Below are 25,401 nucleotides of genomic sequence, written 5' to 3' on the forward strand. Positions count from 1 at the left end.
CTACACAGGATAGAGGTCTGGGTGTGCAGGGCTCAGACCACAGTGTGTCCTGGGACAGGCAGACGCTGGGGCAGAATTCCTCACTGCAGCCACGTAGGCTGAGCCTTGATGAACGTGGCTGGAGCCAGAGGGGATCCCTTGGTTATTTCCATGTTGACTTACAGAAATAATTAACTACAGATATTTATTTACAAAATGCTGGGCTAACTTTGTAATGGAAATCACCACAAAATTAGATGTCAGAGTCACTTTTATAGACTTCAGGTGAACTTCATAAATCAATGATTAATGCAAATATTCTCACTAAGGAGAAGCAAACAAATGGTCTCCAGAGTCACTGCCATAGTGTGTGTTTAAGCGTGGCGGACCACTGCCAGGGCTGGCATCCTCCCCTTACGCAGGGGCTGGTTCATGCAACAGCAGCTTGCAAACTACAAGGGAGGTGCACAGCCAGCCCTTTGCATTTGTTAGCCGTGTACTTGAGGGAGAAATGTACTGGTGGCAGCTTTGCTCTGAAATGTATGCTGGAGAATCACCCCGGTTACTACCTATTTTATCTATGAGAAACTCTTTCTTGAAGCCTTCATGCTTTAGTGTGATTTTGTAAACCCATTTTAAAGTGCAAACAGGGTCTCTAGTCATCCTCTCACCCCACCTAAAAAGACCATCTCTCCAGCATGGAACCTCTTCGCCCACATAAGGGAGGGTCTTTCTCCTGCTGGCCGGCTTCCTGGCCGAGTAGTGATTTTTGGCCTGCCTGAAATACTCAATATTTTACTAAAATATTAAAAAGCTTACTTGGCCTGCCTGAATTTTCAAAAATTAGGAAGAGGAACACCATCTACGCTAAACATTTTCTGATGGGTAGTGAACAAAACATAACAAGTCCCTGCCCTCATGGAGTTTATGTTCCAGCAAAGGGACAAGCAAGGAAATAGTAAGCAAAATTGAGAGATTAGAAAGTTAAGTCCTAAGGGGCAAACAAATCAGGGAAAGGGACAAGAAAATGCAGGAAGGGGGCAGGTCGAAATCTTAGAGGGGTGTCACTGAGAAGGTAACCCTGGGCAGCCCTAAGTTGGGGGGCACAGGGCCTTGGAAGGGTGAGAGGGAGCCAGGGGAGGCCATGCAGCTCCAGGAGTTCCAGGGGGTCCCTGAATGAGATGGGTGCAGTCAGGAGCTTTGCATTTGCAAACTGAGGCACAGGAAGAGGATAAAGAGGGACACAGAAATTTCCTTCTTACAGGGAACATTTTAGGAAGAGATGAGCTGTTTGGGGCAGGTGAGAGGCTGCACCTAGCCCCTATAGCTCCAGCTTCAAGACAGTCAAGTCCAGCATTCTGGATTAGGCTGAGGGACAGAGTGACGCCACAGGCTGGCAGAGATGGCATTCTCACTGCCATGAGGCTGTAGAACATCATGATGACTCTGCACTGAGAACACACAAGTTTTACTTCTGAAGCAAGTAGTGGTGTAATTATTATTATCCTGTGCAGAAACAAAACTGTAACTTGAATGATAAACAAGTATATGAGCCATCAGTGCTGTGATATAAACCATGTTCCCCAAGCCCCAAATCGGGAAACATGGCCTAGGAGGGCATAAAAAATAACTAAACACAGAACTTCCAAAGAAAATCCAGCTTAAAACACAGAAAAGAGAACAGGGACCAAGAGACTTCTCAGTAAAAATGCTGGGCTCGCCAAACATGTAGTCAGTCTGCCTGCTTTCCAAGCAATCTGCCTCCAAAGTGCTACCTAGAAGCAGGTGGCATAGAACATTCTGACTGAGGCAGCAAAGAGAAATGAGTGGGAAAAAGTGGCCTTCTTGTTGCTTTGTCATTTTGGTCCTGCTGGATTCCCTGCCTCTCTCACTGGAACTGTGGCTGCCTCACGGGCCCTTGTCATCATTGGGCAGGGGTGGGGTGAGTGTTGCACACACATCCCCTACTCATTCTCTGCACCAGCTGCTACCCTTCCTCCAGACAATCAAGTCTTTACCCCTATTTTCCTGGAAAAGTCATCTAAGGGCAAAGTCAGACAGGAAACTATCAGACCCACAGAGCAGCCTTCTTTAACATCAGGAGGCCGCATGGGGCAGGGGCAGTGGGGACGGAGGTATCCGAACAACGAAGTGGTCTTTAAAAGTTCAGTGCACAAATGAAGAGTTGGCTGAGATTTAAATGAGTGGCTGGACTTTTTGAAAATCTTAGAAACATGCTCCTATCTTTAAAATTTAACAAATTTACCACCCTTCAGAAGTTATTCTAAGATGCTACAATTATTAATTCATTTATTCTACATAACATTAATAGTTGAATATTGTTACTGTCTCCATTTTATAGATGAGGAAACTGAGTCACAAAAAGTTAAGAAACTTGCTCAAGGTCACATAGCCAGGCTTTATCCTCTATGCCAAGAATCAGCAAACTTCTTCTATAAAAAGCCAGTTAGTAAATATTTTAGGTTTGCAGGCCAGAGGGTCTCCGGACAAAGCTACTCCATTCTGCCATTGTAGCATGAAAGCGGCCCTAGATTCCATAGATTATACCTCAGTGAATGGGTGTGGTTATGTTCCAATAAAACTTTATTTACAAAAACAGGCAAAGGTTGTCTTTGGTCTTCAGGCTGCGATTTGCTGCTCAAAATACATTTTCTCACTTTGTGTCCAACAAAATGTGATCACTCTCAAATTGTCCTCAAGTCTGTGTTAATGGAGAATCAGGCTCAGTTTGTTTTATTTTGTGTTTTTTGAAAGCAAAATAACAACGGATTGACTTTCTTAAAATCTGATGCCCAAACTGATGTATCAAATTGGTCACTTACAGTTTCTTAGACATTTCAATGATACAAGACATGTCCAATGAGGAGGAGCCAGGGATTTTTAAAGGTAAAATTAATCACCCTAACTTGAATTTTCAACTGCAGGCAGGAGAATGCTTGAATTGGACAAACATAGGCAATGCTATCATTTTCCTCAGGGGTACAGGCCTGGCACTGGCTGCCAGTGAGACTAAGCTCTAAACAATGTTCAACTCAGGAAATGAGTTCAGGAGTTTAGAACTGTGGTATTCTAGAAAAAGCTCCAGGGCCAGTGCCCAAGCTCTGCAGCCATTCCCCAATTCCTGGAAGGGTCAAACCTACAGGAAATCAAAGTGGAGGGGACTTCGTCCAGGCCATGTTTCTGGCACACTCACCCTCCAAAGGGCCCCAGGCCAGGGTGCAGCCTGACCCCACCTGCTGCTGGGATAAAGGACCCCAGGCTGCACTTGTTTCTGTAAGCTGTGGTGATATGTACTGCCAAGGCTTTGCTTTCACACTTTATTTCCATTTCATTGGAATAGCTCAAAAGAACCCATCAGTTCCTGATCGTTTATTCTGCATAGCAAGAAATACTTCAATACATTTGTAAGGACACAATTAGCATACCGTGTAAATTCAAAAGCATGGTCCTGAGTCCTATCCACCTACACTAGTGCTGGAGCTGCTGCACACAGACCTGGGTCTGTAAGAACTGCTCAGCCCCCACCTCCCGTCTGGCAGATGCAAGTACATCCCGCCCACTGTGGGCAGCCCCAGCCTCCTCTGCCCCACAAGGAGAGTTAAGCAGGGCATCCTGACAGAACTAAAGGCAGAATAGTGTGTCCTGGAGGAGCAGAGTGGAGGGGCCCTTGTGGCCCAGTGTGCAGCCAGGGCAAGAGAAGGCCCTGTCCCTCTGTCCCACCACATGGTCTTGGAAACAGGCAGCAGTGAGAGGCAGTGTCAGGGAATTTCATGCCTCTATGGCCTCACTCAGGCTGCAGCCGGCAGCACATGTCACAGCTGTCAGGGTTCTGCTGCAGGCTGAGGGAAGGGCCGATTCCAAGAAACCAGCCCTGGCTACAGTTCTCACCTTCATTACCTGCTGCGAAAATAGTACCAGGAGCACAGGTGCCCACAGGAAAGAGCTGGGGCAGCGGACGGAAGACAGATGACAGGGCAGAGGCCAGCAGGGGCCAACTTGGCCAGACACTAGCAGCCTGAGGGAGAGCACAAGGCCACAGCTGCTTTCCTAATAGAAGTGAACAGCCTCTCCTCCTGCAGCTTACAGTCAGCCTTGGCCAGTCTACATGCAAACAGATGTACCAAAGAGACTGGCAAAAATTATGCAGTCTTCTCATCGTAGAGGAAGTGGAAAGTCAGAGTCCTGGGCTGCCACTGGGCTCCTGCCACTGGGCTCAGCTGGCACCCATGGCTAAGTGTGGATGGCATGCACAGAAAGACCTGCAAGCAGTCCCAGCCCTGTTCTCCAGGCAGGCCAGGTCCTTCAGGGCCAGGTGTCCGCAAGGCCCATGGGAAAGCCACGGCCCCTCCCACACAGTCCCAACCAAAGGCTCACGAACCATTATTAATACAATTCATTTGCCTACCCACTATTTCCTGGCCCCCTACTATGTCCAGACACAGTTCCAGGAACTGCTAATATGTTAGAAACAAAACAGACAAAAACCATCTATGCCCTGAGGGAACATACATTTTAGACAGGGAAAGAGATGTATGTAAAATAAATCATTACCTATATGCAGCACATTGAAGTCGGTAGGTATTATGGAGGAAAAACATCCAGAAGAGAATGGGAAGTGTCAATGGGGCTTGGAGTTTGCAATTTTAAATTCAGTCCAGGTTCTGGGGGAAGCACCCCAGGAGAGGAGGACACAGGCAATGCCTGGGTGATATTCCTGGCCTAGAAAAATTCCTCTGCTCACACTCAAATCAGTTTCTTCCTGACACAAAAAGAGGAGAGAGAAGAGGGGCAGAGGGGAGGAGGCAGGGAAAAAAGGCTGGGAAGCTGCTAACTGATGACAAATGAGCTCTTTTGATGGCTAATTCCTGAGTCTTGCTCTGGCACACAGCCCTGCGGGGCAGAGGGAAGATCTGTGCACAGCATCAGGGGATGTCAGCTTCATGAACCTAAACACTAGCACTCCTGATGCTCCAGGAAACAGAGATCCAGGCACAGAGCATGGAGAGAAGGAAGAAACTATCCTCTGGTCATCAGGATACAGAGCATCTTCTTGTGCTCAAGAGAAAAGCTGAGGAGCCCTTTTTGGATTTTGGTCCAAAGTCAACACAGATGCTACAAGGATTCCAAATGCCTGGCTTTTCACACAAGGCTTAGAACCGGCTAATACATGGCATGACCTCTATTCAGCACATATTTACCAGGCACTCCTTTATAACACACGATGCAAGCAACACAGAGACAAGTGACTGAAAGACCCTAAGCAAGAAATTCACAGTACCTTCACACAGAGCCTATTTGTTGATGGGAAGCAGGGTGAGATCACAAACACACACACACACACACACACACACACACACACACCCCTCTCAGGAGGGGCTGGGGAGTGATGGTGTCTATTTGCCATTCTGAGTACACAATCTGAAATATCTACCTTTATCCATCCATTGTTCCATCCGTCCCTCCATCCATCCATCCAGGGACTAGGTGAGATAGTAGAGATATAACAGTTTAAGGGCTGACATACTCCCCATTCTCACAAAGTTTGTGAGGAAGATGGAATATTTATGTAGATTAATAATATACATAACATAATGACTTTAAAGAATCTACAAGATAAAAGTCTTGGATACTTCTGAGACATGCCACATAGGAGGCAAAAAAAAAAAAAAAAGAGAGGTAAGTGACAGAGATAGGCATGAGGAGAAGTTTACCATTTTTCTTTAGCTTTGCAACAACACTTGAAATGCAAACCAAAATTGAGGAAAAGGCAACATTCTTCTTTCTGTGGGCCACTAAGTTTGGCAGACTTACCACACACATTCCATTATGACAGAAACTGGGCACAAAACATTCTTTCCAGCACTTTCCCTCAGAGTACCTCCTCAGCTGGCCCAGAGTGGGAGAAGACAGATAGCCTATACATATATCACATATGCAACTTTTTAATTTTTTTAACCATTTGCTTCATGTAGATGAAATTACATATTTCTTAAGGGCCAGGAATGTTGTCTTCTCATGGCCTCCCTCTATCAATGCCTGGCTCAAACACTAGAGATCCAAGAACCCATTGGAAAATGTTATGGTTTATCTAGACCCAAAGTTAAAAGGCTCTCCAGAGAGACTTTTGGAAATCATTCATTTCATATAACTTTCTTCTTTGTCACACTCTATATAGTGCAAAACTGCCTAAAGATGTCAGAACAGGTGGGTCAGAAGGTGGGGGCTGGGCCCATGTATGGTAAGAAAAAGTACCTATTGCCTAGTTTGTGTCAGGCTCCTACAATTTATTTCACTTTCCTTTCTGCTGTCTTGCATCTCAGCTCTAAATCAAGCTGAGCACAGTCCTCGTGTAGGCCTTGGAGAGGTGTAAACATCTCTGCTGAAGCTTCCTGTGCTGGGCTTGGCCTGTCAGCTAGGACTAGGCTGAATGGGCCATCCATCTCAGAAACATGCCAGAGGAAGGCTGGGCTGTGGGGGGAGGGGACAGGCACAGGTTCTAGTCATGACCTCAAACCCTTTGTTTTTACTCCCAGGGCAAAGAATCTAATGATTTACATCCATTGGACGAGTCTTAGTGAAGATCCCTTCCTGCAGATCAACCTTATTCTTTGGGTCCAGAAGTGTTCCTCATGGGGACCTGTTCTCCATGCCAAAGCCCTTTTATCAGGAGTTCATCTTTTAGAAATCTCCAGGATGGTTCTCAGATGGAAAAATTTAGAGACAATCCACAACGCGTGGTCAGTGACTGGGCCTAGAAGTTAGCGGCACAGAGCAGGGTGAAATGCCAACAAATTGTGGGCAGGCAGCATTATGAAAGGAGCTAGAAAAACAGTGAGAGGAACACGTTTTCAGGGGGAAAGAGAGGTAAAGGAAGAGGACAAGTCTGGCCACAAGAAATGTGGTCACTTGTACTGTCTCTGTGGACATGTGACCAAATCCCCAGGGAGACAACAGAGACCAGTAAGGATGTGGGAGGAAGGAGGGGCACATTCTTATCATGACCACTCCATTAACATCCTGGAGCAGGCTCAGGTCACCATCCCTGGGTCAGAGGGTAGAGACAGGAACAGGGAGCTCACATGTTTGATGTTCCCACATTCCAACTCTGGATGGCATTTAGTGCTCATGTCAACGACTGTCACCTCCTTGCCACCAGAGTGGTCATGCATTTCTCTGGTTCACACACACACACAGATTTGGGGATGAGAATTATGCTGCCAGATCAGAGGACAATGTACAACCAATAACCTAAATAGACAACAGTCATACACCAAAATCTATTTCTGGACTTCCATTTCTATCAATACCACCATCTAAGCATCCTGGACAACCCTCCAAACTGAAAAACTAAAATGCTAGATTAAAAAGAACAAAGACCATCTTTAAAATGAATTGCTGATCAAAAACAATGAAATCTTGCCATTTGCAACTATGTGGATGGAACTAGAGGGTATTATGCCAAGCAAAATTAGTCAAAGACAAATATCATATGACTTCACTAATATGAAGACTTTAAGATACAAAACAGATGAACATAAGGTAAGGGGAGCAAAAATAATATAAAAACAGGGAAGGGGCAAAACATAAGAGACTCTTACATATGGAGAACAGAGGGTTACTGGAGGGGTTGTGCAAGGGGGGATGGGCTAAATGGGTAAAGGGAGTTAAGGAATCTACTCCTGAAATCATTGTTGCACTATATGCTAACTAACTTGGATGCAAATTTAAAAAATAAAAAATAAATTTAAAAAATGCATTGCTGAAATTGGAGGTTCACCTCCTAGGAACTGTTCTTGGAAAAAACAAACAAGTAAAGAAACAAATCAAATCAAATCAGTTTACAGGAAACACAGGGGATACAGGAACATGATACATAATAGCACAAGGATGTAACCAGCAAAGTCAAGACCATGGGAGTTCCACAGGACAACTAGGTTTCTTCAACGTATCAGTGGCATGAAGAGGCAGTGGGAACTGTTGGGTGAAAAGGACCAGAAGAGAATATCCAGTGCACATGTTGATTTTGTTAGGATGTCCTTGGAACCACAGTAGAGGGGACGGCCATCTTGCCAGCGCAACCCAACGAAAAGCCCCTAGCGGCGCACCAGAACGAACTGAAGGTCAACCAATCACCAGCAACAGCACGACCTGACGTGAAAAAGGCCCACCCGGACCTAAATGCGGAACGCTGCAGCTTAAAAACCCTACCCCACCACACCCAGGCGCAACTTCCCTGACTCCTCTCTCTCTCTCCCCTTGAGTCACGGAACCTCGCCCAAGACCTTAGCTCCCAATAAAGCCTTTGACTGATAAAATTTTAGTTCTTGACTCTTACCTTTACCCTAGCCTATGCCTGACCCTAACAAATTTATTTCAGAAAAACAAAGAAGCCATTTTAGAGACTATCTGGGAAATTTGCACATGAACGATTTTAGGGAATTATTGTTACTTCTGAAAAGATATGATGATGGGGGTGGGAGGGGGAGGGGAAAGTGGGTGATGGGCATTGAGGAGGGCACCTTTTGGGATGAGCACTGGATGTTGTATGGAAACCAATTTGACAATAAATTTCATTAAAAAAAGATACTATGATGATATTGTAGTTACGTGTTTTTTAAGACTTCAGGGCACCTAGGTAGCTCAGTCAGTTAACCATCAAGCTCTTAACTTCAGCTCAGGTCATGATCTCACGGTTGGTGAGATTGAGTCCTGTTCTGGGTTCTGTGTGGACAGTGCAGAGCCTACTTGGGATTCTCTCTCTCCTCTCTCTCTCTACCCCTCCCCCGTTCTCTCTCTCCCAAAAATAAATAAATAAATAAACATTAAAATAAAAGACTTCATCTGTTGGAGAAACATACTGATGTATTTACAGGTGAAGTGATATAATGCTTGAAATTAGCTTTGAAAGATTACACACACATACAACACACAAACTGGAGGGAGATATGAAACAAGATGAGCAAACGCTGATAAACTATGGATGTTGGATATATGGGGTCGTTCTACTAGACCCTCCACTATTGTGTATGTTTGAAAGTATCTACAATAACAAGAGAAAGAAATACATGGCTGAGCTGACACAAAGAAGGATTATGCAAAGGTCAAGAGTGAACCCCGGAACCCCAGGAAGAGAGCACCAAAGCCGTTTTACTGCGAGGTTTCTGCTGAACTGTTTTGATGCTGGAGAGCAGTAGGCTGTGAAGTCTTGGCTCCACTCACAGCGGGATGTCTACTCAGAGCTACCTAAGAAAGTTTGGCTAATAGGCGCCCCCCTTAGTAGAAGCAAGAATGAAAAACACGCCAGCTGCACTGAAAGCTCTGATCTCCTAAAAACAAGATTTGCCAGCTGACTCCATCAACGTATAAAAAAAAACATAACACGTCATGTCTAATCTGGGTATTCCAGGCATATAAGATTGGTTTAAAATTAGAAAAATTACTCATTTGTAACACTGAAGATTGAAAGGCAAAAAACATTCCATCTCAAAAGTTTTTTTTTTAAAAATCATTTAACAAAATTCAAATTTGACTTTTCATTTAAAAATAACCTCTGAGGGGCGCCTGGGTGGCTCAGTCGGTTAAGCGTCCGACTTCGGCTCAGGTCACGATCTCGCGGTCCGTGAGTTCGAGCCCCGCGTCGGGCTCTGTGCTGACGGCTCAGAGCCTGGAGCCTGTTTCAGATTCTGTGTCTCCCTCTCTCTCTCTGACCCTCCCCCGTTCATGCTCTGTCTCTCTCTGTCTCAAAAATAAACGTTAAAAAAAAAATTTAAAAATAACCTCTGAATAAACTGAATCAGAGAAAAACGTCCTTAACCTGATAAAGAATATCAACAAAACCACCACAACAAACCCCAAGCTGAGTGGGGAAATCTTGAATACGGTACCTCAAAGATCAGGAACAAGGCAAGGATGCTGTTTACATCACTCCTATTCAACACTGCACTGGGGATGCCATCAGACAAAAGAGAAAGGGGGAAAGATTGGAAAGGAAGAAATGAAACTACACTCATTTGTAGATGGTATGATCGATCATCTATGTAAAACCCAAAATTACTACCCAGAAATGATTAGAATTAATAAGATTTGCAAGGTTTTTGGATACCACCACCAAAATATAAAAGTCAACTGTTTTTCTTTTTTCTCTTTTTTAAGTTTTCTTATTTATTTTGAGAGACAGAGAGAGGGGGTGGTTAGGGGCAGAGAGAGAGTAAGAGAGAGAGAATACCAAGCGGGCTGTCAGCGCAGAGTCCAATGAGGGGCTCAAACTCATGAACTGTGAGATCATGACCTGAGCCGAAACCAAGAGACAGACACTTAAATGACTGAGCCACACAGGTGCCCCATCAACTTTTTCTATACATAATTAACAAGCAGTTAGAGCACAGAATTTCTAAAAATACTTTATATTTTTCTTGCTGTTATAAATTGTACTAGTAATAAATTTAACAAAAAATGTGCATTCCCTTCATGGAGAGTATTATGAAATTTTACTGAAAGACATTAAAGATAAACAAATTGAGAGTAGTACTATGTTTTTGAGTAGAAAGTTTCAGAAAAGCTGCAATTTTGTCTCTAATGTATAGTTCAAATGTATTTCTAATGTAAATCTCAACAATTTTGAAGTACTTGGCAAGATTCAAAATATATAGAGACAGCAAAGCCCTTTGTCCAACTAGATATCAAGGCTTTAAATAAGTTACAGTAATTATGAACATATAATGTAATCAGGAATAGACAAATGGATGGAAGGAATGGCCCCGGGCCAGAAAAAGCACCACACAAAGATGACCTGATTTATGAGCACGGGTACTACAGATCATGCAGAGGAAGCCTAAGCTATTTAATAAATGGTGTTGGCAAAACTGGATTATCTATGTAGGGGAAAAAATGGTCCTCTACCTCATGCCATATAAAAAATTATTTCTAGACGAATCAAAGTCTTCAATATGAAAAGCAAGTCTGTGAAACTTTTAGAAGTTAATGTTAAGGCTCCAGGGTAGGAAAAGATGTTTTTAAATAAGACCCAAAACATTCACCATAAAAGAAAATGTGCTCACGGGTGCCTGGGTGGCTCAGTCGGTCAAGTGTCCAACTTTGGCTCAGGCGTGATCTCACAGTTCATGGGTTCGAGCCCCACATCAGGCTCTGTGCTGACAGATCAGAGCCTGAAGCCTGCTTTGGATTCTGTGTCTCCCTCTTTCTCTGGCCCTCCCGTTCTCATGCTCTCTCTCAAAAATAAATAAACACTAAAATTTTTTTTAATTTAAAAAGAAAATGTGTTCAGTTCAACAACATCAAAATTTTAGAAAATATCTATTCATCAAAGGACACTAAAAAGAAAGGAAACAGCCAATCCACAAACTGGAAGAAGATATTTACAACACATTCCAAAGCAAGGTATTTGCACTGAGAACAGATAAATAACTCAGCAGCCACACTGTGGTTAAGAGCAAACTCATGCCAGGTTCAGTTCCTGCCCTGCTCTTACCAGCTGGGGCCTGAGTAAGACACTGCATCTGCCCCGCAGACTCCTTACTTGCGAGGCAGATGTCACGGTAGTAACACCTACTCCACTGGGAAGGATAAAAATAGATTATATATCCAAAACTACTTAGAACAGTGGCAACAGGGTAAACACTAGATAAATATAACCTACCTTCAAGGAAAAGAGAAGTAACTCCAACAGGCATTATATAAAGACAAACACAAATGGCCCATAAACATATGAAAACATAACAGCACTGGTAATCAGAGATTTGTAAATTACATGTCATTTGACATCCACTAGACTGGCAAAAATGAAAAAGTCTAACAGCAAGTGTTGGCAAGGGGTAGAAAGGAGTGTCTGCCACCAATCTAAGTGGGAGTGAAGAAGTGCTCTCTTGCCTGGCTACCAGTTCCAAAGAAACCAGCCCTGTGTTCTCTAGAGAAAGGATGCACTTCTATGTATACATCAAAAAACCAGAAGCAACAAAAATGCCCAACAACTGTAAAGTGGGCAATGTGTGATACACTCAAATCATGGAGCACTATCCTGTAGAAAGATGAGGGAACGAGATCTGCAGGTGTCGACATAGCTGATTCTTTGCTGGGTGGAAGAAGCAAGTCACAGAAGAACACGCAATGATTCTAAGAATATCACATTCAGCACGAGGCAAAGCTACTTAAAACTAAAGAAACTATTCAGAAACACATACACACATATTCTTAAACACTTCTGCCACCAAAGAAAAGCAAAGGTGACAGTAAAAGAACAGGAAAAGCCACCTGAAGAGCCCCCAAGTCTCAACGTTTATCAACTGGGTGGGAGACACACTGATGCATGTTATATTATCACTCCTTAAACTGTGTCCACCTTCACAGACTTCCATGCATATATTTCACAATAAAAATATTGTTAAAATGAAGTATAAAGACTATTCATTTCTAGTCTAAGTGCCACACACACTTCAACCTTCCATGAGCTTCTCATCAGGAGTGATTTGCAATGAAAGCCTACAAGGTTCATGTTCAAATCAGTGACACTGTGGAACAGAAGTAACAAGGAGGGAGGGCAGTGGGAACCGGAAGCCTATACACTGCTCTGGGCCAGCAGCATGCGACACACTCAGAGGGGGTCACTGGAGGAACAGGTGGAAATATCTGGCCTGCAAACCAGATTAGTGGGGACACGGGATAAAGGCTGTTTATAAATACTCTAATTAAAGTGTCATCATATAAAAGATTGGGACAAACTACATTGTAGAGAGTGGTCTGCAGGATAGAGCCCAGACCACCTAGGTGGATGTTACAGGCAGACTAGGAATCCTTATCAAAAAGAAACTTCTAGCAGCCAGAGTGGAGAATACAATGGGCTGCCTCTGGAGGGAGTGAGTTCTAGGATCCAATCCAATATGGAAGAGACAATTGGGGATTTATAAAGGGGACTGGGCCACTGGGGGCTGGGGGCAGAGGAGACTAAGAAAGTAAACAGAGTAGGAGATCCCTGAGATCCCTTTCAGGCTCTGTGCAAACTGACCCACCCTCACTCCTGTGATACCAGCTGCAGGGATGGAGTAGGGTGCTGAACTCAGGAAAATTAAAGACTAGTGCGTTGTTTCCGAGCACTGTAGAGGAAATATGGCCAAGAACCCCCACACTGACCTCCAGAGCCTGGTAAGAGTCATCACATCCCTCTTTCTAGCCTCTAGAAAAAACAAAACACAAAACCCACAAACACATTCTTAAAACATTTCTTAATGCAAGCCAAAGGCCTGTCCCAGAATAGCCATTTCCTTGCCAAGGTTGTGGGACTACATTTTTCTGAATGAGTCATTACTGTTTAGGAATGGGAAGAGGAGAGAGTTTGGGGAACTGACATCTCACTGTTGCTTCCAGGAGATGGTGTGCCAACATGCACGCATGTACAGACACTGCATTAGTTCAAACACACTGCATACTAAGGGAAGAAGAGGGCTGTTCCTCAGAATTAGAAGCAGATTTGTATCAGGCTCTGTTCCCATCTGTACATTCATCCTCTCCTAGTATCACTGGTGTACACACAGCATTGTAATTTTCACCTACATTGCTACCAGAAAGCATCAACAGCTTCTCCACAAGGAATTCCAGGCTAAAAAACCAACTTTGCTTCCCTAAAAGACCATCTCCAAAGGACTAATTAGCACTTTACAAATATTAGTCGATGATCAAATATTATTAGACGATCAACATGGCTTTCCTTCCAAAGGTAAGTGGTGACTGCAACCTCCATTATTATTTTAAAATCTAAAAGATTAATCAAAACCAGTTCACACCCTCAAAGATGGCTATAACCATAAAGGCAGGCAACAGGAAATGTCATCAAGGATGTGGAAAAACCAGAACTCTCATACTTTTCTGGTGGTGAAACGGTATAGCCACTCTGAACAAGGCTGGCGATGCCTCGAATCATTAAACAGAGCTACCAGATGACCCAGTAATTCTACTCCTAGATCTGTGAAAACCTGTCCCCATCAACTTGCACATGAATATTCACAGCAAAACCACCCACAATAGTCAAAAAGTAAGAAAACCCAAATGCCTGTCCACTGGTGAGTGGATAAACAAATGTGGTATAACCACATGATGCATTATTATTATTTGACTATAAACAAATGAAGTGAGCTATGTCACAACCAGGATGAACTTTAAAAATACTATGTTAAGTGAAAGAAATCAGGCCACATATCATCTAATCTCATTTATATGAAATGTACAGAATACACAACTTCACAGAGACAGAAAACAGATTAGTGGTTTCCAGGAGCTGAGGGGACAGGGAACAGGAAGCGTCTGCTGCTGGGCATGGGGTTTCCTTTTGAGGTGACAAAAATGTTCTGGAATCAGCAGTGGTAGTTATACTAAAGACTACTTAAAAACATTAAGATACAAACTTAAAAAAAAAAAAAACCAAAAGGTTAGCACTCTGAGATATTTGGGGACCTAAGAGAACAACAATCACTACCTTGCATAAAACAGGTTAACAGTTTGGAGCAACGTCTTCATGTCCACTATCTCTTCCAAATTTTACCACCACTTGTAGGAGGGTGGGAGCCCAGCCCAGCCATCATGGTTCTTGTCACTTCCTCTGGTTCCTGCTAGAAGCACGTAAGGACACCCACAGGTAAACCACATGGGCATACAGGGTTCACTAGCCCCTAGTGCAGAAGCACATGAAGTCAGGTCACACTGGAGACCACTACATTGGGGGCTTCAGTTTTTTGCCCACCCACCACCACTTATGATATTCTTCCTGGAGAGAGAGGCAGGGCTACAAATTATTAGCAGGGAATACACATGGATAGTTTATTTTTTTTTTAAATCTCACTGAACATCCTTTAGGGTGACAATCCTGATGGCCCCCTGGCTCTTCTTCCCACTTCAGAAGCACACACTTCCCCATTCCTCCCCTGGCATTGAGAATGGAAGCTAAGGCCTCTCTCTGGAGTGCATTCTGTGAGCTCAAGCACGGCCAGCAGAAGCAGCAAGATCTCTGCAAGTTCCCTCCTGTCTGTGCTGTAACATTTTAATGAAACAACCCCGGGGGTAAGATGATAAAGACACTGACATGGTACAAGAAAATCCCTCTGCAACACAGCTTAACAGCCGTGCCCACATCCCACACTTAGCTTTTTTATGATGTCTGCCTACTCTCATTAAATTCCAATCTAGCCAGGGAAAAGTCACCTCTTGGCCTCATCTTAACATTACAAGAGTTGTGCATGGAACTTTAACTGATGGCAATAAAGCTGTCTGCCCATATCCTAACGTGGTGAGATACATAGACACCAAAAGCCCGATTTCCAAGCTGGAGAAGGGTCCTCATTTGAATTCTTATCTGTTGAAAAACCAAAGAATGAGCTGACAGTCTACCCCTTAATGAATTAGAAATCACTTATGTGGGTACCCTTTGTGCTCAGTTAATACATCCTTTTTAAAAGGTTATTTCTGCACTGGATTCGTCCTTTCACATTCGACTGGAGGCTACTGCAGATTTATTCATTCAGCAAATTTATTCTTGCAGTAGCTCTCAAAAATCAGCACACACTATTATACAGCACAGGCTCCATTTGTGAAATTATTTATAGCCTTATTTAGAAAGCTAAGCTTCCTTAAGACTGACAATTTTATTGGCTGACTTAAGCACAACTCCAAGGCAAGGAGCGCTTGCACTTCTTAGCTCAGGATCCTGGGCTCCTGCCATACCTTTCAAGGCCAAGGTTGCCCTTGGGAGCCACTTCACAGGTTTGGCTTTGCCTATGCCTGGTCTGGCTGCCATCAGACTAGGTAGGTTTACGGAGGAGGATGTGGATTTAGGACTTCAACAGGAAACGCAAAATACACAAAGTTCTGCTACAAAGGGAGAAAGGGTTGCTATTATTTGGGGATTCCAGGCTGTTAGAAGCCATGCCAGGTATTCTGTCTACCTATCTGTCCTTCTCTCCCTCACCCTTTACCTTCTCTTCCTTCTCCTCACATTCTCTCCCTCTGCCCTTCACTCACTTCCCTTCTTTCCTTACCCTGCCTTCCAGTTGTCAAGGTGATAAAAACAAAGAAGCAAACAAACAACAACAACAACAACAACAACAACAACAACAACAAAAAGACCATGAGCCACCCATTCCTTGAAATGTGGTATTTGCTTCAATACTGAATTATCAGGACTGATCATCTTCAGAGCTGAGACCTGCCAGAAAATGGCAGAAGTCCTTCACAGAAGTCCTGAAGTCCTGACCACACCAGGGCGTTAGGTAAACTATGGTAATCCACTGGAATTTGACCAGAACTTTGAGATTCTCATGGCCAATCTTTGATGTCCACATGTGACCGACCCCTTACTCACACATTTCTTCCAGCATTCATGATGGTAGTTGGAAGTAGACCCGCTCCCCTCTAGAAATCTGTCTTTCCTTGAGTTGCATGGCAGGGGGCCAAGGTTGACATCTGTTACACATTTATTCATATTTACCATATCTGTGCCGCCACAAGAGGGTTTTATCTAGACAAGACTTCTAAATTGGCTTGGCAACGTTTAATCCTCTATTGATTAGTCTTCTGTCCTATAATCCATCCAGTCATTGAAGAGTGTTTGTCAAATTTCTATTTTAATAAAAACCCCAATAACAACATTTCCCTTCCTTTGTTAAATGGAAACAAAGCAAAATCTAATTTTTAAAATACTGTAAGCAGATAATCAAAATTTGACAACTATATGCCCTGACTCAACTAATTTCCACTTCAAATGTTTCTAATCCATGCTGGCTTTGGCAATGAATGATGTTCTGGAGACAGGAAGAGGCAATTTGAATGCCACATTTGCTCTACCAATTTACTAAATTAAGTGGCAAGATAGTGAAGGCATGGCTTTTCGATGAGAACAATCTAATTACACATGAATCCAAGGATATAAGGTTGGAGCTCCATTAGTTTTTAAATATTTATTTATTTATTTTTGAGAGAGAGACAGAGAAAGCATAAGAAGGAGAGGGACAGAGAGAGAGGGAGACAAAGGATCTGAAGTGGGCTCTGTGCTGACAGCAGTGAGCCCAATGCAGAGCTCGAACTCACGACGTGAGATCATGACCTGAGTCAAAGACACTTAACCAACTGAGCCATCCAGGCACTCCTGGAGTTCCATTTTTGACTGCATGCCTCAAAGAATGCAGAGAACAGCAGAAAAACATTTGAGAGATATGTTCATGCACCTCAGTGTCTTGTGTGTTCACGTGTCTTTCTTTCATGAATACGATTTCTTATTATTAATACTTGGTAATATTCATTAAATTGCTATAACTTCTCGTTAATAGCTGCCATTCTTGGGAAACAATCATAGATGCATTACATACATCCTAATCCTCATTTTTTAAACCCCAGCAAAGCAGGCAATATTATCCTCATTTTACAGATCAAAGGTTCAGGAATATTGAGAAAACTGTATACATACAGTCAAAGAGGACAGGGATTTAAATCCAAGTCTGGCACTAAACTCCATGGTCATTGGTCATCCCACTGGATCATTCTGCCCCTCTACACACGCTCAGCAGAGTACCGTGCCTAGAGAGCTTGATTTTCCTCCAGAAATAAATTAATTTGCATGGCACTGCTTACTCACCTGTAGCATCTGCCTCTATGTTGACATTTTATAGGAGTGGAATACCAATAATCTCATATGAACAATACTTTTGTATATTGTGCATCAAAGAGCTAGAATCAATAACTGATTCTGGTGATTTAGTAAGCAGAGAGTTTAGATATTCTGATTAGGTTGGGACAGGACTAAAGTGCTCCCAGAAAACAAATGCGGATCTGATAGGTAGAATAACCTCCTTTTTATAGCATGTAAACTGGCCTTGGATTCAAAAATGCAGGGGAAGCTGTGACTCATTGCTGAGAATGTGAGTAACGTGGTCCTGCAGCTGGAGCTGTTCTACCAGCAGGAAAGATAGCCTTGTGCTCCCTGTGGTTATACCTGACATCTCATATGCTGCCTCTCCAGTCCAGGAGGACACTAGCAGCTATTCAGAGAACAGGAAGGAAATCTCTCCTCTGGGTTGTCACGTGGCCCCTCCCCATAGGACCAGCCCTCCAGAGATAGCCACACCAGCAGGGGCCAGCACGATGGATAATGGTGAGGAAAACTGGGCAAAGAGAACAGTCACCTTCATTCCACAAACATACTCTGCAGGCTTATGGTTGCATGCATTCCAGTCCTCACCAAAATCCCATATAAGAGAGGCAATGGCACAGTGCTGGCAGTGTCTATGAAGACACGACCACAGGGAAAGCTTGAAGGGAGGGCGACACAGGCAAACAACAGCCTGAGAAATCAAAGATGCCTTCACAGAGCAGGGGACATGTGAAGTTTTGAAAGATGAGTAGAGGTCTGCCAGGTAGAGGGGAAGGGTGAACATGGAAGAAAGAGCTTGGCCATCAAGCACATATAATAGGGAATGAGAGGCAGAGATGCAAAGACTTAAGGGGTAGTCCTCAGGTCTGAAGGAATTATGTCATAAAGTGCAACCGGGTAATGCAAAACAACTCATTTGAAAACAATCCCAAGGCTATTTTACTTAATTGTGTGGGGTGGAGAGGCCATGTTTAGCAATCAGAGTACCTATGAACTCCAAGCTAGCAGCCAGAGCACACTGCTTTTCCCCTCCTTCCAGCTTGCTGGAAGTGGGAGGTGCTAGCCACCTGAAATTCCAGTTAGCACAAACATCCTTTCCCCATCCCAGAGGCTTGGTTCCACTGAAAATTTAAATGGGCAGAGCCCCACTGAAAATTTAAAATGGAAGGTGCTCACAGTACCTGGGTGGCTCAGCTGGTTAAGTGTCCAACTCTTGATTTTGGCTCAGGTCACAATCTCACAGTTTGTGAGTTTGAGCCCCACATCTGGCTCCATGCTGACAGCACAGAGCCTGCTTAGGACTCTCTCTCTCTGCCTGTCTCCCAGTCATGACTTCGCTCTCTCTCTCTCTCTCTCTCTCTCTCTCTCTCTCCCTCTCTCACCCTCTCTCAAAATAAAAATAAAACACTTAAAATAGAAGCTGTTCAAGTTGGGACCTGTCATTTCCCTCTTTAACCCTTAATATACATCAGAGGAGATTTCTACATCCTAAATGAAAGGAAAATGGGACCAATGTGATAACTAGCTCTTGCTCTCCCAAGGGGACAGAAATGCCTCCTTTGCCTGGCTGGAAAAAGCTTGAAGGTGGATGAGGGGAGGAAGGATCTGGCTGGAATGTCTGGGACAGAGGAACAGGCCAGGCCCAGAAGCAAGCCAGCCACATCATTTGGCTCTGGCCAGGCTTCCCCAAGTTGACACATTTTAAAAAGAGGGGAGGGGGATAAAGCTAATGTTTAAAACCAACACGCACAATAAGAGAAGATCAGGGTGGAGAGGAACTTTCTGCCCTAGAACAAGCCCATGGGGTTGCTTTTTTGCCATGTGGGCTCCTTCCATTTGGGCATGGGAAACATGTATCCTTCTAACCAATAAGTTGCAGGAGAGGAAAAGCAAAGTGCTTGTAAATGCAAGCTCTAGGCCCTGGACATTTAAAGGGGAGCACTGGGTGTTCTGTGGGTCTCTGCTGGGCCTGCAGGCAGACATAGTGAGGACCCTTTGTCTCTTTCCACCCACTGCCTTCACTGGCTCAGGAGAAGGGGAAATAAATGTAGAATTTGTATCAGGATGCCATAGGGACCAATTCTTTCTCAATTCCAAATAACGCAACAAGCTTAACCCTTGGGCCTTGCAAAATTGTACTGCTGTCACTATTTAACATCTATAGGATGACAGCCAAGAGTGAGGTACAGGAGAAGGAACCAAGACACACCCTCAGGCAGGGTGGGGAGCTCCTGATCTGCATTCAGCCAGGAGTGGTCACTGTGCCTGCAGCTGCTGGACTAGGCAGGGCAGACACCACAGACCTGGCACCGCTCATAGAACAGAGACACAACTCACTCTCCCAGCTTTCATCCCAGCCAGATGAGTGCTTTTGATCTGTTCTGGAACAGAGACTTTAAATAAGGATGTTCTCAGAGAAGTTCTGAAGTAAAATTTCACTGCATATTTAATCCATTTGGATGCCAGTTGGGTTTGATTCCAGAATCCTCCCTCTTTCTTCTCAGGCCACTCTGCCTTTGAGAGAGGGGCGGTCTCAGGCCAGGCTAATGGGGGCTCACCTATTATACTCTGTCTTGAGGTGGGATGGTAGCATGCACAAGCACCAGCACCTGAGCATCCCCTGGCAGCTGTCCAGGGCAGCACCAGTTTCTGACCAGAGCAGATTCAGTTCCCACTTCCTGGGGACCCCGATCTCCCCAACCAAGCTAAAGAAACAAATGCTGCTCCCTGAATGCTGTCATGCGTATAACTCCCACTAGAGTCTGGTAATAGGCACCTTGTCTTTGAACCAATACACGCCACAAGAGCAAGATCCGGTTGTCTGACATCTATCTTTATGCCACCAATTCCAAAACACAGAGCTCAAAAGTGCTGTGATTCAATCACTGACAAATGAGTATTTTGAGAGCAATCCTGACTTCCTCCCCCCTTAACACAATTCTCTCTTAATCAACTGGCACTCAGTGGTACTCCTTCTTCGTAGATGGCATGTGCAATAAACTGGCAAAGAGCAAACATTCAGGAATAGATTTTCAGTGTCTGGGAGGTATGAAGCCAGTCACGCTAGGAGGAACAGGCGAATGGAAATACTCCCAAACATCTGGGGCTGCGCTTCAAATTTCAAAGTGATTCTTCTGCTTGCACAACTTTACAATCTTGGCATTTGCCAAATGCTTATGTTTTGCTTAATCTGAAATTAGGCAAGGATTTCAGCTCTCACTCTCGGTATCACTTGAATGGTTTTTCCGCGTAAAGGGAGCTTTATTGTATACCGAAATTCAGCCTGCTCATGGTTTACTAAGACAGAAGGCAACTAAGGGTCATTAGCAGCCTCATTCTTCTCCACTTTGCAGTATCTGACTTCCCATCAAACGCAGGTCTGCCCCTTGCCTGTGCCTTTGGTCAGTAAAGGCAGAAAAGCTGCCCAAGACCCCTCAGTTCTCAAGCTGAATGAGACACTGCTGGCCACACTCATCTTTCCTTTTGACCCAGACTCCATCTAGTTGCCTCCCTGAGGAATCTAAACCCCAGACAGATGAGGTCCTTAAGTCCTAGCACGTACTGCCCAGTTAGTGCCAGGATACCAGGAAGGGCAGGCATAAGCAGAGTGCGTGCTTCAAAAGGTTTCTTCTCAAAAGGCAGGCATCCCTCTTATTTTAATACTGTGGTATAAAAATAAGAACTAATACTATGCAACTAAAGTCATTCAAACATGGGTCAGTTCTCTTTTCTCAGGGACAAGAGCTGACAGAAACCAAAGAGGACTTTCTAACTGTCCTATACTTTAGAAATAGCATCAGAACATGGGGAGCAAAGCCTGGAAGAAACTGGACCAAAACTGAGTCCTTATTGTGACCTGGGCCAGCCACTTGCCAAACCACACCATGCAACGCTCTGACCCAGTTAGCTGGGGAAGTCGGGGGGAGTGGGGCTGGGGTGCCCTCCCTAGGACTAAATCAGACAGCTTCCTCACTGAGGTTCAACAGGTGAAGAGGGAGAGATGAGGACCCTCCTCCCTTTGCCCCTTCTCCCCTGGAATTAACTCTCCAGGACTGGGAACAGAGTCAGGGTCAATGGTGCTGACCATGGGCAAGACCTGATACAAAACCACTGTCAGCTGGTGAACAAGAACTGCCACTCCATGAGTTCACCTCGCCAGAAAGCACATCCAAGTGCCCCTGTGGTCTCATGAGACCAATACTATAGAAATAGAGGATTAAAACTTACAGCCCCCCAAAACTTGAACACTGATGTATATAGTACCTTTATTCATAACTGCCCAAATTTGGAAGCACCTTTGGTAGGTGAATGGATAAACAAACATGCAGACAATGGAAAATTATCCAGCGTTAAAAAGAAACAGAGCCACAAGAGTATACGAAGAAACCATAAATGCATATTGCTAAGTGAAAAAAGCCAATCTGAAAAGGCTATATACAGTATGACGATACAGTATGATACAGTATATCTCAACTACAGGACACTCGGAAAAAGTGAAAATACAGAGAACAGTAAAAAGATCAGTGGTTTCCAGGGGCTTGGGGGGGATCAATAGGAGGATTTTTAGAGCAGTGGAAGTATTCTATATGATACTACAATGATGGAAACAGGTCATCATACATTTGTCCAAACCCATAACATGTACAACACCAAGAACCCTAATGTAAATCCTGGACGTTGGGTGACGGTGATGTGTCAATGCAGGTTCACTGATTGTAAGAAATGTACCTTCCTGGTGGGAGATGTTGATAATGGGGGAGGGTCATGTGGGGTGGGGGTGCAGGTAATGGGAAATCTTTGTACCTTCCTTTCGATTTTGTTGTGAACCTAAAACTGCCCTGTAAAACAAAGTCGATTTTTTAAAAAAGCAAAAGGTGTGGAGTCTCTAAGGTAGGCGACAAGTTCTCAGCATGCCAAGGACTGTTGCTAAAGACCACCTGTGTAGCAATGGTCACAGTGACATCGACACCCATTGGTTGCTCACCTGCTACAGGCAGGGGACCAGCATCTGAAGAACCACCAAACACTGAGCCCTCTCCACCAGATGGAGGCACAGAACCAACCATTATCACATGGGAATTTCCCCAGTGCCAGCCTCAGTTCTGAATCCAGAAAAGTGTGAGCTTCACCCTTTCCTCCCCATCCTCTTCATGTCCACTACACCCTCAGAGAGAAGCCCCACAGTGATGATCACTGCTTAGCTGTGAAGAACTGCTGTGAGGGATGAAGACCAAGAAGCAAAACACTGATGGACCCTTATCCAAGCCCTCAAGTTCAACAAAACCAGCTCTGGACACCTCCTAAAGTTCCATCTTGTCCTTTCTCCTTTGAAGTCTTCATTTTTTTTCTGCTTTAGAACTGCATGCTGGAAAATTATTTTTTAATCACATCAAATCCCTAGGTATTAAAAATCTTTGCAATGTAGGCGAAAAATCTGATATATTTGTATAAAATCTCATACAGACCAAAAAAAAAACCCCAAAACCTTCAAATACATCTCAAACAGTTTCCCATTCTCTAGTGTGATATGGGAGCAGAGATATACCTGCTTTGGTAATGGGTGATGTTCTGGTGGCTGGTGGCTTGGTACTTAGATCAAGTCCTGACATGAAAAAGTGAACAGCCTTCCAGGATGAGTGTGTCTGCACCAACAGAGGCTCCTCTGTGCCAATGCAGCCCAAAGTTCTTAGCTCTCTACCTCCCCAAAGGCCACAAGAGCCACATACAATGAAATGGAAGAGCACACAGATGAGCTCTGGATGGGAGAACAGCAACTAAGACAGGAGGAGCCCCTGCAGACCATGACCTGGCAAGCGTATTCTCGTGGGTAACAGTTTCTGACATCTGTGAGACACGTACTCACTGTCCCCTCTGCTCACAGGAAAAACTGACCATTGTTTTGCATGTTTTCATCCCCAGATACTTTCTTGCTGCCTCGTAGCATAAGTGAGTGTCTTCTATAGGTAGAAGCTATCATTTTCCTCAAACTGCCCTACTGTGATAGAGGGTTATTTTGCTTTGCTTTTAATCACAAGGAGAATTTTAAGAGTCAAGGGACAAAGAATTGACCTTGCTGAGTCAATTGTTTGATGAGTATTACTCAGTTAACAGCCCAAATTTGGGGCTGGACCCAGGGCCCTTCTGCCTTATTATGGAGAGACAGACAGCCCTGCGGGACTTTGGGGTTCACACTTAGCAAAGGGAATCCTAAAGAATAAATCATAACACAAAACCTTTTGCCAATAACACTCAGTCCAGTAAAGTCTGTGGCCTTTGTCTTCATTATTCTACAGCAGTGCTGCCTCAATGGACCTGTCTGCATCAGTAAGTACCCTCTGTGTTTGCACTGTCCAATATGGCAGCCATTGCCAAGTGTGATTGGGGGCTACCTTACTGGACAGCACACCTCTGGAATGGGTGCTGGCAGTTCTAAAACTAAAGGCTTAACTGAAAATAACAGTCACACAGGGTGATGCTGTAACTTTCTCACAGTCACCAGTGGTGTTTTAGCTTTGTTCTATGTCCTACCAACACCAACAGGTGGGTGATGGGCCTGTCTAATATACTGGTAGTCCTATTCACGGACTGATTCTCCTATTCATGGGCAAAAATTTGATGCTAGTACAGTTATACCCCACATTAAACAAAACCAAGCTGGCAAAAGAATTTACAGAGTAAGAATTTGGCTGGTGAAGATGATTATTCACTTTTTAAAAAATTCATCAAATGATTCATTAAGGAGCATTTGCCTTACACATGTAAAGAAGGAGAAATTTACAAATTTATACACAGCCTTTAAAGACCAAGCAAAGTGACAGACACATGCAAATGAAGGTGGAGACATTATTCATGAGGTGGCAGGAATAATAACGATGAATAAGTTAGCAGTTATATTCACAGGCTGGAGAAATTCCTCCCTGTAGGGAGGTAAAGGCAGAGGTCAGGCCTTGAGGGCTGACCCACTTTCCCAGTGGGGCCCTGTCCTCTAACCTCCTTCATTGCTCACCTGGCTACACCAAAGCATTATAATTGTCATTTTTAAAAGATCCATGGGATTTACCTCTTCAAAAGATCCATTCTTTGGAATCCTGAGCCACTAGGATAATTGGGGATTCATCAATTTATCTAGTTCAGGAAAAATAAATTCTTCTAAACTGTATTCCAAATACTGCTCCCTTAAATAGGCTGCCTTCCACATATATGACCCAGTGTCACTTTTGAGCCCCTGCCCTAGTTTCCTGTTATATAGCCCAGTGTCACCTATGCTTCCTCCCACCACCTCACAGCCACATCAGTAAATGCTCAGGCCTGCTGCCTTCTGCCACTGTGGTGTCCCCAAAGCCACACTGGCCCAGGTGCTCAGGAGCCCCCTGCTCCCCACAGCCTCTTCCCTCTCCTGCTGTGCCACTGCTCAGGTGGTTCTGGAACTCTTTCTGGTCACCTTCTGCCCTGCTCCAAAACCTCCACTGTCTCTCTCACACACTACAAAACAAAGTCCAATGACCTCAGTTTACATATGACGCCCCAGAGCACCTTTCTAAATGTCTTCTCCCCCATCATTCTTCAGAATCCTTTGCTTTAGCTAAGCCCACATCAAATGCTCCCAGAATGCCAAGCCCCTTTCCTCTTCTCACCTGCCACTTCTTCTGGGGTGGTGGACTCTCCATCTCTACAAATAAACTCCAATCAGCTTTCAGGCCTTAAGGCAAACACCAACACCCAGAGAAAGGTGTCTATTCTGTGAGCGGGGAGAATCA

At 44.2% G+C, this 25,401-nt stretch overlaps 1 protein-coding gene across 3 annotated transcripts in view; it reads right to left on the reverse strand.

Moving 5' to 3' along the window:
- Positions 1 to 25,401, reverse strand: part of SH3RF3 (SH3 domain containing ring finger 3) — a 371,367-nt gene that overhangs the window by 174,294 nt on the left and 171,672 nt on the right. The window contains exon 2 of one of the 3 annotated variants that reach the window (XM_042931821.1): positions 9,901 to 9,912. The exons of the other annotated variants lie outside the window; for them this stretch is intronic. Within the exon in view, the coding sequence (XP_042787755.1) occupies positions 9,901 to 9,912 (12 nt within the window). The remainder of the gene's footprint in view (positions 1 to 9,900; positions 9,913 to 25,401) is intronic. 3 annotated transcript variants of the gene reach the window in all.

Source organism: Panthera leo, chromosome A3, assembly GCF_018350215.1.
Source record: "Panthera leo isolate Ple1 chromosome A3, P.leo_Ple1_pat1.1, whole genome shotgun sequence".
Classification (NCBI taxonomy): Eukaryota; Metazoa; Chordata; class Mammalia; order Carnivora; family Felidae; genus Panthera; species Panthera leo.